At 40.7% G+C, this 15,186-nt stretch overlaps 1 protein-coding gene across 1 annotated transcript; it reads right to left on the reverse strand.

Annotated features, from left to right (window-relative positions):
- Positions 1-641: 641 nt before the first annotated feature.
- Positions 642-14,792, reverse strand: adm2a (adrenomedullin 2a). The gene is made up of 3 exons (XM_010736921.3): positions 14,639-14,792; positions 14,025-14,321; positions 642-4,246 (listed from the first exon to the last, which is right to left on the reverse strand). Exons 2-3 carry the CDS (start codon positions 14,120-14,122, stop codon positions 3,829-3,831), a joined length of 516 nt encoding a protein of 171 aa, XP_010735223.1. The 5' UTR covers positions 14,123-14,321; positions 14,639-14,792; the 3' UTR covers positions 642-3,828.
- Between the last annotated feature and the right edge of the window lie 394 nt (positions 14,793-15,186).

Raw genomic sequence — 15,186 nt, forward strand, 5'->3', positions numbered from 1 at the left:
TGAATTCCCCTTGTCCTTCCTCAATCCTGTCCTTTACCTCACGAGAAATTAACCAATAGCTTGTCGGCTGTTGACCAAACCTCCTGTCATTTATTAACTCTGTCAGGTCATACGACCTTTAACGCTAACGTGGCTGCTGTCAGATCACACCATTTATCCGTTTCTTAATCTTTCATCCCCATTAGATTTGTTAGTTTTGTCATTTAATGATTGACTACTTTGTTGACTACTGGGTCAGAACAGTTTGATCCAGGGCACAGGAACATGGAGGAAAGAAAGTCATAACAAATATATATACTGAGTTACATATTTTACATTTTTGTGAATATTTAGGCTTTTTTTTTCTTTTTCTTTTTTTGCCTTTTTCAAGCTATTATTTGACAAAGACAGCTGAAGAAGTGACAGGAATGTGGGGAGAGAGATGGGGAATGACATACAGCAAAGGGCCACAGGTCGGATTCAAACCCTGGCCCATTGCGGCAAGGACTGAGCCTTTGTACATGGGGCAGATGCTCTACCAACTGAGCTAACCAACAGATCAATATTTAGGCATTAAGTCCTGTGTGCTTCTATCATGTTTGTCTTTATGCCCTTTAGGGATGCACACACACACACACACACGCTGAAATTATACTCCAGCATCATACTACAGTATAGTTCTTTATTTTACAGAGAGAAGCACATTATCAAACAGTAACATTTAAACTACAGTTAAGACTTCCTCTCCTGCCATGTTGAAGGAACAGTGGAAAAGATAAATAGTCTTTGGTGACATACAGATATACAGATATAACACAAAGATAACTTAAATACATTACTTTCTTTAAATAGTTTGGCTAAATATATATATATAAATTTATATATTCACAGGTGCGCACGATGTTCAGTCATCCTGACGTCACATGGAGTGCACTGACATCTTCAGACAATCTCAAATTCAACATTTACAAAGGAAACCTCGTCCAACTTTCACAAGTTCATTATAACGTGAGAAATTCAAGAAACTATCGACACGTGTTCACGTTAAAGTGCTTTCCTGTAACCCTAAAGGAGATCATGTGACTTTCAAATGGAAAATCAGCAACAAAAAAAAACAAAACCTACTGCATCTACTGTATCATACAAAACTAACAGAAACATTTCATACGCAATAACTCTGCACTGTCTGCACTTTCTGTTTGCAATAGAGAGCCGCGAAAGCTCTGGGTGTTTCTACAGGGAGGTATTAGCGGTCGTGCACAGTTTGCTCGCACAACTCGACTTGACGCAAAGTCTGATGTCACAAAAAGATACTGTGCAAAAGAAAATAGAGCACAATGGTCCGGAGCACTGATCAAACACAGGAGATAAGTGTCCTGATAGGCTACGTACAGCAGCTCAAACACACTCAAACATTTTATAAAGCAGAGAGATCCACCCGGGTTTTAGAGCGTTTGAAAAGCCTTTTAATGATCCGTCACGAGACATTGATTAGCTCCATTACAGCAGAAAGAATGGCATGTTTCACCTCAGCAAGCCTTTGAACAGATTAGATTTAAGACTAAAGAACCACTGATTATTACCCTGTGACCTCCAGGCCCCCATGATCATAGACAGAAGGGAGAAGACAGCCATGACGGGGCTGAGACACTAAATATAAAAAGTAACTGTTGATGAATAAAAAAAAAGGCTGAAGACACAAAGTAACATAAGATAAAAGACACAGATGGAGATATAAAAGAATACATAATTATATGACATAGGTCACATCCCGTAAAGTCATTTGATTCGTCAAGTATTGCCAGGGATTTGGTGAATACGAACTGTTAGACTTTTAGGAATACTAAACTTTAATGTTTGTGAAATTATATGCAGAATAACAACTCCTAAAACACTCCTGTGACTGAGTTCATAATCTAAGTACGTAGATCAGAAAGTGGGCCAACAGTCTGGCCTGTAATCCTACCATGAAACACTCAAACACTCTCTGCAAGTTAAGATCAGACTCCTGTATAGTTAAGTCTTGGAATAGTGTAAAGTATGTAAATAATATATAATATAATTGTGTTTCTCACCTAGGTTTTATAGATATGGTTGCATTTTTTAGGAAAGTTTAAAGCCCGTCAAATTTTAGCATGCTTAAAGAGTAGGACTTGACCTCAAATCATCATCCACCCACCATTTCAGACACAGACATATATAGAAACAAGGAAACACTGGGGTGTGTTTTTATGTATTCCTACCAAGCTACGTTGCGTACATATTTAAAATTGGGCAGTCTTACGCCTAACATTTTGGTCGCTGTGGTCTCTAATTAGAAACCCACAATGTAACAGTAGAGCCGACATCTCGGGACTAATTTAAACCCATTTAATGTCCTACATGTGAAGAACAAGCGTGCCCGTTGCTGCCAACAGAATTGTGTGTATACCACAATGTGTTGTCAAGTATTGATTTTATTTGGCCAAGATATTCTTCCTCCACCCCAGAACAATGGAGGTGAATGGAATTCTGTCTGTGATGTTCAAAACAGTAACGTTTCTTTTCGAAATATTCACGTTACTCCAAAATATGCTGCAAAAATATGGGAACATTGTTGGGTTTTTCTAATCTTGTGACCCTTTAATATCTGCTTCAAGGCTGCCTGTGTGCATATGTATGTGCCACATGCCTTGTTCTTTATTTATTAATGTTGAATGTGAAGACCATGGGAGGCTCAGGGCCCCCCCTCTCCTGCTGTGGTGGCACATAAGACTGAAGTGATTAGGTCAGGTTTATTAAACTGCTGTCAACCTAAAGTCCTGACTTGCGAGGGAAACTTATGAATCACGTGAAGGGGCTAATATTTCAGACTTGGCGTCCCTTGGGGGGAAAATGCCAGCAGCGGTGCGACGAGGCCCTGATCCATGGCTCCAAGGTTCACTTTACCACCTACTGTGTTGGCCCGACAGGCTGCTATAATGCAACACTGTAACTGATCCTTTGCAAAGTCAGTTTCTTCCAAGTCACTGGATGCTTACCCTTTGCTTCATTTTCAGCACAGAGTTTATGTGGTTAAGTCCTGACTCAGAATGCTCTTAAACTCGGGTGTAACCCAAGTCCTGTGGCAGGTTTCAAATGTAAACTGTGGTCCTGAAAGACAAAGTCCTGCTGAGTGACGAATCCCCAGCTCAGCTGAGAGCTTGCAGAATATTCCAGGGATGTAAGCGTTCATATTGGAATTGTATATGCTGTTGTGAAATAACCAGGGAGCTCCAAAGTTGACAAAAAGGGAGTCAAGAGGTAAAAGGGTTCACTGGGTCATTAAGGTCTTGGAGAATACATTGGTTTTGACAGGGCTCCGGCTCTGAGTGCAGGTTGAAATCCACATTAGGGGCTTAAGTGTTTGATCAATGAGCCACGGGATAACCATCACTGGGGAGGTCAGCTGGCAGACAGGACCAAGCCACTCAATGGTGTTGAGGACAAGCCTTCATTCTTACATTAACAGGATTAAGACGTCAAACAAAGGCCACTTGGCTTCTTTTGAACGTTCATGAAGGAGAATCACAAAGACTTTGACCAGACTTGAACGTCCTTCAGAGGTTCTCAGGATGGTGGGACAACTTAGATTTGGGGGTTCAAAGACGATTCAGTCATAATCTTGAATTTGATTCTTCAAATCCATCAATTAGCACAAAGAGTAGAGACGCACAAGAGTCATTTCAGAGGAGTATAATTGTCATTTTGAAATAGATAAACATATGGACTACATCAACTCTAATGCCAAAGCTACCAGTAATACATTAAGAGATAAATAAATGGATATATAGATAGACTTGCTGTGGGTGTTTGGAGGTGTCAATTAACTCATCCATAACTATGGGGGCTCCTGGGGTTAATGGGGGATGAGTCTTCTCTTCCACTCTGACCAATGAGCTGATAGAGTCGGTGGCTGAGGTTCTGCACTTGGCATGTTCCCAAGACGCAACCCACTCTCATCAGCTGGGCATGTTGGGGGTAGTGGTGACCGCCTCTCGATCCTGAATGGGCATGGCGACGAGCTCTCAGTGCTCTCCTCTCGCCCCGTGAAGCTTCAGTGGGTCGTGCCCATGCCAGGCTCGACAAGGCTGCTTTCATGCCTGAAGCCGGTTGGTGTCTCAGGAAATCGCGCAGCCATTTTGGAAAATGGCCGGGGGCTGAGGATGGGGCTGTGACCTGAGTCTGGCTTCCCAATGCTGATGCTTTATCCTTACTCTGGTCAATGAGCTTGTCAAGGAGGTCCAACCTGAGGAGAAAAGAGAACCCAGGTTAAAAATCGGAGCAATCAGCATGCTCACAATAGCTTGGCTAATGTTCACCATGTTTATCATTTTTGTTAGCACCCGTTAGCATGCTAACACCAAAGTCACTATGGGGACCCATGACTCAAAATTTGATTGTAATACATCCAATTTAGTCTGAACCAAAGTGGTGGACTGACTGAGCTACTGGCTACTAAAGTCAAAACACATAGAAACCTCAAGGTCTACTTGTTTTCTACACCTGTGGATGGATTTTTTTGGACCTTCAGTCATGCAAGCACCTGCCAGCAAAGTTTCTATAGCAACTAATGCTGTAAGGTCACGGGTAATTCTGCAGAAATCTGATTAGCCGTGCAAAGCAGCTTTGATAAACAAATCATTTTGCCTGCTGTCTGGACACAGCATGGCTCTCTGCACATCATCCATCCATGTGGACACCATGCTCATCTCTTAATGCACTACATAAAAGTTAATGGCTTTTCACATCTTGCCTAAAACAACATGTGCTCTGAGTCAGCCTCTCCTATTACATTATACAATCAGAACCTGCACTTCGCTGCATTTTAATGCCCAGCTGGGCTTCAGCGGTAGCTATGAGAGATTTCGCCTGGTCAGCCGTGTCTCAGTAGTGCTGATGGGCTCCAGAGGTGAACATGGAAATCTTGGTTGAAAAGTTTAGAGTTAGGTAGTCTATTTGATGTGTACCAAGGTGTTTCAGGCCTTAATAAACCTTGTTTCAATACAGTGAAACTGTAAATATCTCTTGCCAAATATACATATTTTCTCAGTAACTTCTAGTAGTTTGGTTTTATGAACACAGGTTGTAAGATATCAGTTTGTAAAACTCATGCCACCACCTCACTTTTTGGAGCTTAAGTCTGACCAAAATTAGGCAAGTAAAAAAGATTTACAAAAAACATTTTTTTTTAGTTAGCACATGAGACTAAATGACGTGTTAAGATGGACGGGTTCTGTAGTGCTGTGGACCGGTGGGTACAGGCCGTTCAGCAAACACAGCGTTGACCAACTGGCCATCTGTTCATTGTTTGACAAAGACAGTCACTTCTCACAACTTGACCCTGCAGCTCTTCGCTGAACTGTCGCCACTGTGTTTGTACAGCACAGAGTGACTCAAATCCCTGAGTGTTAACCCATCACCACCACTCAAGGTCATAGAGAAGTAAATAGAGTGCTGTTCTACTTGGCAACCGGAGATAAAAAGCAATAGAAAATGAGATTTAAATACAGCATCAGGGTAAATATATCTGACGTTTACTTTTCTGAGTCAAAGGAGAGAAAAGATTCCACTGCATCAGGTTTGGCAATATTTTCCCATGTTCTAAGGGGCAGAAGCCTGATCTAATAATAAAAAGTGTGTTCTACTTGTGAAATGCTGACTTGTGTTATTTCCATTTAGAACACTCACTCACTGTGAGAGATGTGAGACGCCACAGCAGACAATTACTCTACCAGTCCATGCTATGGTGGGTATGGGAGTCGTCCGTGAAATGTGAAGCCTTTGGTTTATTCAACCAGTTCGGCTTACTGGCTGACTGCTGACAGGTCTTGTAGCTTGTAGGAGACCTTCTGTCCAACAGTGGCAGTGGCTAAATAAATAGTTGCGCAATGCCAGGCCACAGACGGAGGCAAGCACTATTTCCAGGACAGGCTTGGTGTGCCGTGGTGCCACATCACCAAGTTACACCCACCTGATCTGCACAGTAAAAGTCACATTTGACTGCACAAGAAAGCTATTCACATGGGTCCCAAGGCAGCAGCGGTGGCCCGACACCAAATTTCCATATTTTTAAGTCTATAATAATGATGACTCCTATTCTGGCTTCATTCTTCTACACAAGACAGAACCTGTAATCTGAGGTATGGATGACTCTGCATTTTTTTGTAATTTGGATCATGGTCAAAAGTTTAAATTAAGAACAAAACAAACTCATCTTGTCTAACGTAGAAAGATTTTATACCCAGGGTGGGATTAACCCACTACGAAGCCCCAGTATTAAAAGTTACCTGTTGGCCCCTGTCCACCAGGTAGGTAATAATGTTGTTGTCTCCTTAACCCTTTGCAAAGACTCTGTCATTTGAGTTTATAAGTTGCTTTAATGGACCCTTTGGGGCCCAAAATGGTCTGGAACCCTGGGTCAGTTACATGCTTTGCCTGGTAGCTAATCCAGCTTTGTTTATGTGTACTGTGTAGGAGATTAAGTTATAAACCCTGTAGAGAACTGACTGTATTGTAAGAAAAGCTGTCCATTTGCTATCTATGACAGCAAGGATTGACCTTTCTATAATGTTTGGTAGATTACCCAGTAAATGTGGTATACTTAAATAATTGTCTTATCTGAGCATCTTAAAATAATAAACGTGTTGTGTGTATGCAATGTATTCCTGGCCAGGTCACCATTACTCATAGCTGGACAAGATGCTCAGTCTTCCTAATAACTTTTCTACAATCTACAATCATAAACCCTAACCTTCCAACTGTTCCAATCACCAATGGGCTACTGGGGACATCTGTAGTGGCTGGCAGATGGCTACAAAGATCCTGTGACAATGCTACAACAATTACAAAGAACAATTCTCCCCGGAGGAGTGAGGATGAAGAAGGCAGATAATGTCTGCTCTTTATATAAGGTTCAATGTGTTTGTGTTTCATGTCTAGAGGTCTTGTTTGATTTTCAAGTTTTGCAATGTAGTGGTTTAGCTGCTTGCTGCTAGTTTCAGTTTAATTCAAATATGTGTTACTATTTAAACAGTAATCTCTACAGGGAAATTGACATGTCAAATTTTATGTTTAATAGCTGTCTGAAATATGTGTAATGGAGGCGAAAGCCAAGACCAAGCCCTGAGTCAGCCAGCCCAGAAGCAGCTCCTGTTACATCCTCCACAAAAAGACTTCCAACTTCTGTGCTTTTTCTTCCAGGACTTCTGTCTGATCTCACAAGACAGGCTAATTTGGCTATGAAGAGCTTAATCCCACAACTCCAAGTAACGTAGTTCTCCATGATTGGCAGACGATCAAAGATTTTTAATCTTTAATTGTTCAGCCCACTGTGGTTTCCGACGCCTTGCATGGTCTTAGCTTAAGGGCTTTAAACTAAAATTCCATTTGTCTGAAGATGATTTCTAAGGAACTGGTGGTTGGATAATAGGCCAAGCTGATCCTTTTACGCTGCCTTGTTTGGTTTTTATTTTGTATAGATCTCACAGCATTAATGCCTTTAAGGTAAAGAATCAAAACCCATGTTGATGCCAAACTTCACATAACATGCCCTTCCTATAGGGAGTAAGCGGTCCCTTATCCTGAGGGCTGGGTTAGGCTAGAAAATAAATAGTTTGTGTGAACTACGTCGCATGTCGCAAAGCAATAGTGTTTATAACTGTTCAAAACTGCCAGAGAGGTGCAAGAGTGGGTGAAAAGCCGACTCTCAGAGAGGGTAAAAGGCTGAAATAATCGTTTAAATATGGGAATGTTGACGCATATTTACAGAATGTTTCTCCTAGAAGGCTTTCATATTGTTGCTCTCCAATGTGCACGTGAAAAGTGATGGCAATGGACGGCCAAATGCACCATAAAGTGGGTGTAAATGTCAGACATAGCCTCACCAATTCCCCATTTCCGAAGCCATTAAACCATCTGACAAGTACTTCCGATGTAGTATACTGGCACCTTACCATAACCCCAACCCTACCCCTACAGAGGGTAAGCGCTCTCTCACCTTAACCCTAGTACCATGCTGATGATACACTACATGATTGCCACAGACACTGAAGCTTACCAAGGGCAACCTTAATCAGCAGTAAATATGGCACATTCATTTATAATCTCCCACTAGGCAACAGTATGGAGATTGTTGGTAGCAAGAAGCAGGACAAAAATAAATGAAATGTGATTTATGTCACAAGAAACAATGGTACTATTTGTTCAGGGAGCAGTTCTGCTTTCATAACCTCCTCCTTAATGGGTTGTGATTTATTTTATGCAAGCAAAAGTGGACCATACTTAGAACAGACAGGAAATTACACTGATAGACGGGATACCAAGTTAAAAACTATATGTCTGCTCTGAAACTGTTATTCCAATGTGAGCAGATAAAACACTTACAGTCAAATCATCAAACAACTACAGATTCCCTCTCCTGTTAGAGAAGTCGTCTTTGTTTCCTCTAAGCCTTTTGATCCACGCTCCTGATATAAGATACTCCTCTTATACATACAGTATACATGTGCATTCATGCCTCATTCATGGTTTTCTGTGTTTGAAACCCGCTCTTTAAGGATGTGGAGTGTGGAATTTAGGTCTTAGCCATTAATCCACAGTGGAATTCTAGGCCTGTTTGGTCACAGCTCCTCCTCACCCTCCTCAACTTCTGCTTGGGTTTGGTCAAATTGACCCTCGCAGAGCCATATGACTGTTTATACTGTACATATATCTCTGAGCATATATCTCTGAGTCCGAGACAAAATTCCTGTTTACAGCATGCAACAAATTAAAGAAGACATATTAGAAGAGGCCTCTCTGGGGATGATTTACAGCTGAGGTAATCCTGGTTTCAATCATTCTGAAAGCATAAAAGTGGTTTTCTGAGATGTGTATTTCTGATGTATACTCACTAAAGAGAGAGCAATGTTGTTGTCGTTCCTTGATAAGGTGTAAACATGTCAGAATATGGATAGCAAATCAAGAGGATGAACCTAAAGCCAACTCCAGCAGAGTGGCTCAACAAACATCCACCAGGCAGGAAGCCACCCTGTGTGAGATGAATTCAGTCTGTTTCTCAGGTAAATATTATGTTAAGAGTATCTACGTTGGACGTCTGAACCCCACGCTGTTCAAATCCATGCCTAGAAGAGTGGGTTAATGATTTAACAAATCATTTTGGGGAAAACATGACTTTATTTGGCCTTGGAAGGAAAAACAACTTGCATCCACAACTCATACACACAGACTGATTTGTTATGTCATCGCACCCTGGTCCAGATGGGCTGCAAATCAGCTTTTCATGTCTTCCGTCTTGAGGCAATAAGCCACTTTCTGCTTGTGGAATTTGTATTGTAAAGCTGCCTTACTTAAAGCCATATTTAACTTATTGTTTGGCTGCAGATCCCAGCTATTTACCCTTACAAAAAGAAGCCACAAGATGTTATGTAAAACGACAATGAAGGGTATGCGGGTTGCGTGTGATCCCGGGAACATGCAATTTCTCCTTGTTTGGAAAGCGCCCATCAGGCATTGTTAAAGCGTCTATGTAGGATTTTGTCCTGTCCTTATCAGGACACACTGGGACAACATGGACACAAACACAGAACAGGGGAAGGAATGACAGACATCTCAGCTCAGGCATACTCAGAGTCCAACAGGAGCGCAAAAAATGTAGAGTAGTCATGTCTGTTATTATCATGCTGTCAGTATCTGATTATAATAGAACAGGATGTGCTCAGTGGAGTTAAGAAAAGAATTTACTGTCCTAATAAAAGCCAGGCAGGACATTTATGAGAGATGTGCAAAGCGAGAAACGTGGCGTGTGAAGCAGAAGTGATGGGGGAGGAAAATCTCTCACTGTGTTGTCAGAGTGAAATAGAGTAGCGTATAGACTGTGATCACCCACAGTGCTGAAGGTCTTCAGAAAATTATCCAGGCGGTTGCAGAGAAATAAGCACTTCCCACGACCACAAAGATTGAGGTTTGAGCAAGCGGCTGTGAAATGAAGCCAATGCAGAAGTGCCAAAAACTTCAGTTTCTTGAACGGCCACTTGAGGATGACTCCAACACTGAATCAATTTCCATAAGCCCTCATTTTAAAATGTTCTACTTCTTCAGAAACCTGTGGGTGACATTACAAACATGGCATCCATGTTTTATACAGTCAAGCTGTGCTACGTTTGACTTGGACTGCTGTACCAAAGAGCTTGGAAGTTGTGTTGGTGATGGGAAGCCAGTGAGGGATTGTGATCCTGTTGCTGTATTAGTGACTCCTGCTGGTTGGTCAGGGTTTAGTTGAGGTTATACCCAACAGGGGCCATGTATAAAACACTGTACGGCAGTCACACTGAAAGATGGCGTACTTACAAAACAAAAAAACGCACAGACATTTCTGCATTTAACCAACTGTACACCAGGTCCTGCGCACCTTTCTTTTAAACATCCCCAAAAACATGAATGTACCACTTACCCTGCATTGCCTCCTCCAATCAATTACCATGCACTACTATCCTAATCACAATGATCTCCAGTAGGATAACTCTTGGCTGCTAGTCTGCTCATAAGCCAATCCATCGCTCATCAAATAGACTTAATTTCCTACTCCAACTCCTGATACTGCATTTTCTTGCCCAGGGAGATCTGAGGGCCTTCTGTGCGTCATGGATGTTTGTGCACCTCAGCAACTGTATAGTCTCTGACGTGTGTTCAAATCTCTGTGTCATGTAAACAGACAAAATTGCAGTTTTCTCTGACAATCTTGGCACACTTAGTAAGGGAATTCTAATCTATGGGAAATTTGTTTATTTGAGACCCTCATATTTAGGACAAGATACCAGTAGTGGGAAAACAGAGAGCATTTTCCTCCAGTTTCAGTTTTGGCCTTTCTGACGTTGAAAGCAATTATAGAGTATTATCAGTCAACATAATTATGGTCTTTCATAGACTACATCAAAGACACATCACAGTAACTGGAGTGGAAACTTTATTTTGAAACATTTGGCAAGTTTAAGTACTTTCACAGAGCCAGGCACAGAGTTTGCGTCACGAACTGCACATCCTCAAGACTGGTCTAGAGTTTGTGTTACGGGCCTCCCGTTCTCACACCATGTGGGATTACGCATCCAAACCACCATATACAACCTTATTGTTCGTGCACGTCATTTATACATGAAGCCTGGTGAGGCTGCCCTGAGTCTATGTGCGAGGAAGTATGGACATATCTACACCTTAGAGTCATAGTGTGCATAGTGGCTAAAACATGCTACAAAATATCAAATTACTCAGTATAGAAGTGACTTTTGAGCTGAGACTTTTAATTTCTAATGTGAAAAAAATATAGTAGCTAGATGTGCCCAAAACATTAAAACACAGATTAAATTATGCAAATGACCCAAGGAAGACAAATTAAATGCATAAAATACCATTGGAATGACCCAAGGAAGACAAATTAAATGCATAAAATACCATTGGGGAGCTATACGGTAGTCTAATTAAACAACTTTTTTTTTTAACGTATAAATCCCTCTTAATTGCTTCAATATACATATATATATTGAATATATATATATATATATATAACACTTTCCAACCCTGATGGGAATCATGGGGGATTTACTGTGCTGTAGCAACACAAACAGAGAGCGGACACAGGAGCCTCGCTTCACTTGGGTTCCAGCAGCAGGTGAACACACACACTTTGATACACAATACATGCATGCAAGAGACGCTCACCTGGCGGAGAGGTACACTCCCAGATCTTCTTACATTGTTATATTATAAGCACTTTCTGAGAAAAGACTTGCTTTTCTTCCAAAGTCCTAACCTACAGCCTCAATGTAGGATCTGTCTGTTACTGATTGTGGATACTTGGTTTTATCAAGCACATCTGTAAGACTGTTTTCAATTCATTTGCATGGCTCACACGAATTGTGTTATTTTAAACGCTGGAGGAAATAATGTTGCAAATTGCAGATGTGGTAAAACGGGCCACTTATATTGTTGTTGTCCTCTCAAGTGTACATTAGAGCTACAACCATTAGTTAACTAATCGATTAAACAATCATCAGAAAAGCTATTTTGATAATCAATTAATCGTTGTAATTTTTCATGCAGAAATTGTGAAAAATTTTGTTTTCAGCCTTTTAAAAAATGGAGATTTCCTGTTAAACTGAATATGTTTGTGTTTCCAATGACAACCCAAGACATTTAAAAACATTAACTTGAACTCTGTGAACCTGGGGAAGACATTCTTTCACTATTTTCTGATATTTTATAAACCAAATGATTCGATTGATATAGAAAATAACCTGCAGATTAATGGCTAATGTAAAAAATCATTAGCTGCAGCCGTAGTGTACATCAAATGAAACCAAAAAAATGCAAATGTCGCTGCTAAAATATCAAATCTGCTCCCGCACACATTTTAATGTTGACTGAGTTCTTGTATGATTTTGCTCAGTCACAGCTTGAAGGTGATGTATAAACCAGAGGGGCTGCAGAGGGGCCCTTCAGAGGCCCTATGCTTGTCTTTTGTCCAGGGTCCCCTCACATCCAGACAGTGTCCCTCCCTCCCACTGCTGTACTGACACTGAGCCAGCTGCTGTGGATCCAAAATCCACCAGAAGAGGGCATTCACACACCAACTCATCCACATTCCTCGCTGCTCCTCAACAATGCAACTCTTCACACGTATTGCATCGCTGGCTGCCCGCCCCAACGCATCAGATGGAGCACTCTACTGTACGTGTGTTGGACTGTTAGTAATCAAACTGGTTGTTATGCTGTTGCCTAATATTTCATGCAGGGCGTTTGTGATTAAAAGCTCTGCCACTTACGGGATGGAAAAGTACAGGTGCCACTCAGTGCCTCACAAGATCCTTTACAATAGTAAAGTCCTGCTATTTCTGGCGGGGCCATTCATGAGACAAACTGGTTCTCCCACCTTGGAAACAACAGTTTTTCATACAATATCTCAGGGAGATTAAACCAAACAGAACCTCTATAAGTCACTCATGTGATGGATCAAAAAATAGAGAATGATCATCTTAAGAAATGTTTGAATTGCTGAATAGATTATAGATTGCATATCAGTAAACTGGCAGTGACTTGGCACAGACTCATATTTACTATAGATCTGCTGTAAAATGTAGAATGTGGGACAAATGTCACACTTCTTAATCTCACAACGCCACGTGCATGACCTCATGATCAGTTACTGTAAACTTTATCCTGCTTTATATTTACTGAAAGGAAGAGTGGCAGCCCACCATAAAACTAAAACTAGTGATACAAACGCTGTTAGACTGCAATATTATAAAAAATACTACATTAAAGTGGATTTTGACTTGCTGTGTCTATTGTTAATGCTTGAAATGGTTATAATGATTATCAGAAGATGGAATAATGTCTTAACTCTGTCACTTCTTCTTCCACGGCTGATCTGCTCTGTCTCTCAAGGAGAGATAAAGTGTTTTATTATATCATGGCAGAGCCTTTGACCTTGCAGTCAAAATGAAGCACTATCTGCCGACATAACACAGTAACCCTGATGCGATGTGATTTACTACACAGGCTACAGGCAATGCGCACAGCGTTGACTTAGCTGAATAGAGTCAACACATATTAACCTCAAACAGTAGAAAGTTAGAGTTAAAGTGAAAGTTTTAAGAATGATAATGTAAAAACTGCAAACAATACAAAACCCCACTGAGAAATGACCCCCATCTTAAAATAGCAAACACCAGCTACCTGACGTATTTACAAATTAAAGGTAACTAATCTAAAAAAAACATGTTCAATATGTAGTTTAATCCGCTATTAAAGTTCATTTACATGTATTAATCAATATAAAATTAAGTTTTAAAATTAAAGTTGCCTTTAAGTTCATGTGCTATAAGTTAGTTTTTTGTTTTTTTTTTATTAACTGTAGCGCGCCTCCAGGTGCGTTTATCTGCTGTGTTTAAGGGAACATTTCAGCCAATCAGAAGCGAGCAGCGGGTCTTTACGATTAATAAAGTAGCAGTTGAGAAAGTGGTGTGTCTTACCTGTTCGTGTCGGGACGCTCCTCCGCCGGCAGAGCCAGCAGCTGCTGGAGGGAAACCAGGCTGATGCAATACACAGTAAGCGGGAGAATGGACCGCATCTCCGGGCCAACTTTCAATTCGCACCCTCTCTGGCAAGGAGGGGGCGACCACACGGACTGGGTGAAGTTTAAATCCCAAAAGTGGGATAAAAAAATAAAAAATAATAATAGGTGAAGGTGTGGAGAGCAAAAAAAAAAAAAGTTTCCAGAAGTGTTGATGATGAGTTCAGATATCCAAAGTTAGTGCAGCTGGAGAAAGCTTTGGAGAGAGCAGAAGTAATAAATGATCAATTAACCTGCCGCTGATGGCAAACACTGGAGAAAAGAGCCGGTGACTGTGATCATGAATTTACAACCACTTAATCAAACTTTTCAAACAGACTATCTGCACTGAGTGGATTCTTCACCAAAACCTCTCCTCTATGACACCCAGTAAACTTCTGCACCAGATAAAGACTTTCACACATTTTCTGAAAATGTCCACAAAAAAAAAAAAAAACATTCTGCAAACACTTTTCTAAACTGTTACATTTTTTGAATAAACTCACTCATAACACAAGCAAAAAGCAGCCTTACCTTCTTGGTATTTAAAGCTCAGAATCTGGATTTAGTTGTAAGGTTGTTGTGTTTTTTTTTCTTCTCCTATGAATCCAAACGTGTTGGTCAAGATCAAGTTTTCCAGTGTGAAGCTGAGAGCCTGCTGACATTGTGGGTTTAAATACTGAGTGGGCGGAGTTCACCGACTCAAGTGCCGGTGGGCAATTTCGGAGGCAAAGGTGCTGCTGTCACATCATTATCTCACCATTACTCCTTCACATAAAGCCTGGAAACATCGCGGTATCTCCTGATTGTGGCCATCTAATGAGTCACTGATACATTTTTGGAAAGATCCTATTAATAAAGTATGTCACAAAAAACTACATGTTCAATAAAGTTGGTAAAAGTGCTGATATAGACTCTTAGGTATGTCAAGTTTAATATAAAATGAGTCATGAGCACAATATACTCTCTTTAAAGTAACAGGAGTGTTATAGAAATATTGTAATTGCAAGTAAAGTAACATCATTTTGATATTAAATAGCACAGCATTATAGGTTTATTTAGTGATATTTTAATACTGATAC

Source organism: Larimichthys crocea, chromosome XX, assembly GCF_000972845.2.
Source record: "Larimichthys crocea isolate SSNF chromosome XX, L_crocea_2.0, whole genome shotgun sequence".
NCBI lineage: Eukaryota > Metazoa > Chordata > Actinopteri > Sciaenidae > Larimichthys > Larimichthys crocea.

Excerpts from the sequence above, each read along its gene's own strand:
- adm2a (XM_010736921.3), bottom strand. The coding sequence starts at position 14,122 with ATGCGGTCCATTCTCCCGCTTACTGTGTATTGCATCAGCCTGGTTTCC. Across the intron at positions 4,247-14,024 it reads GAGCGTCCCGACACGAACAG|GTTGGACCTCCTTGACAAGC; the intron begins GTAAGACACACC and ends TTTTCTCCTCAG.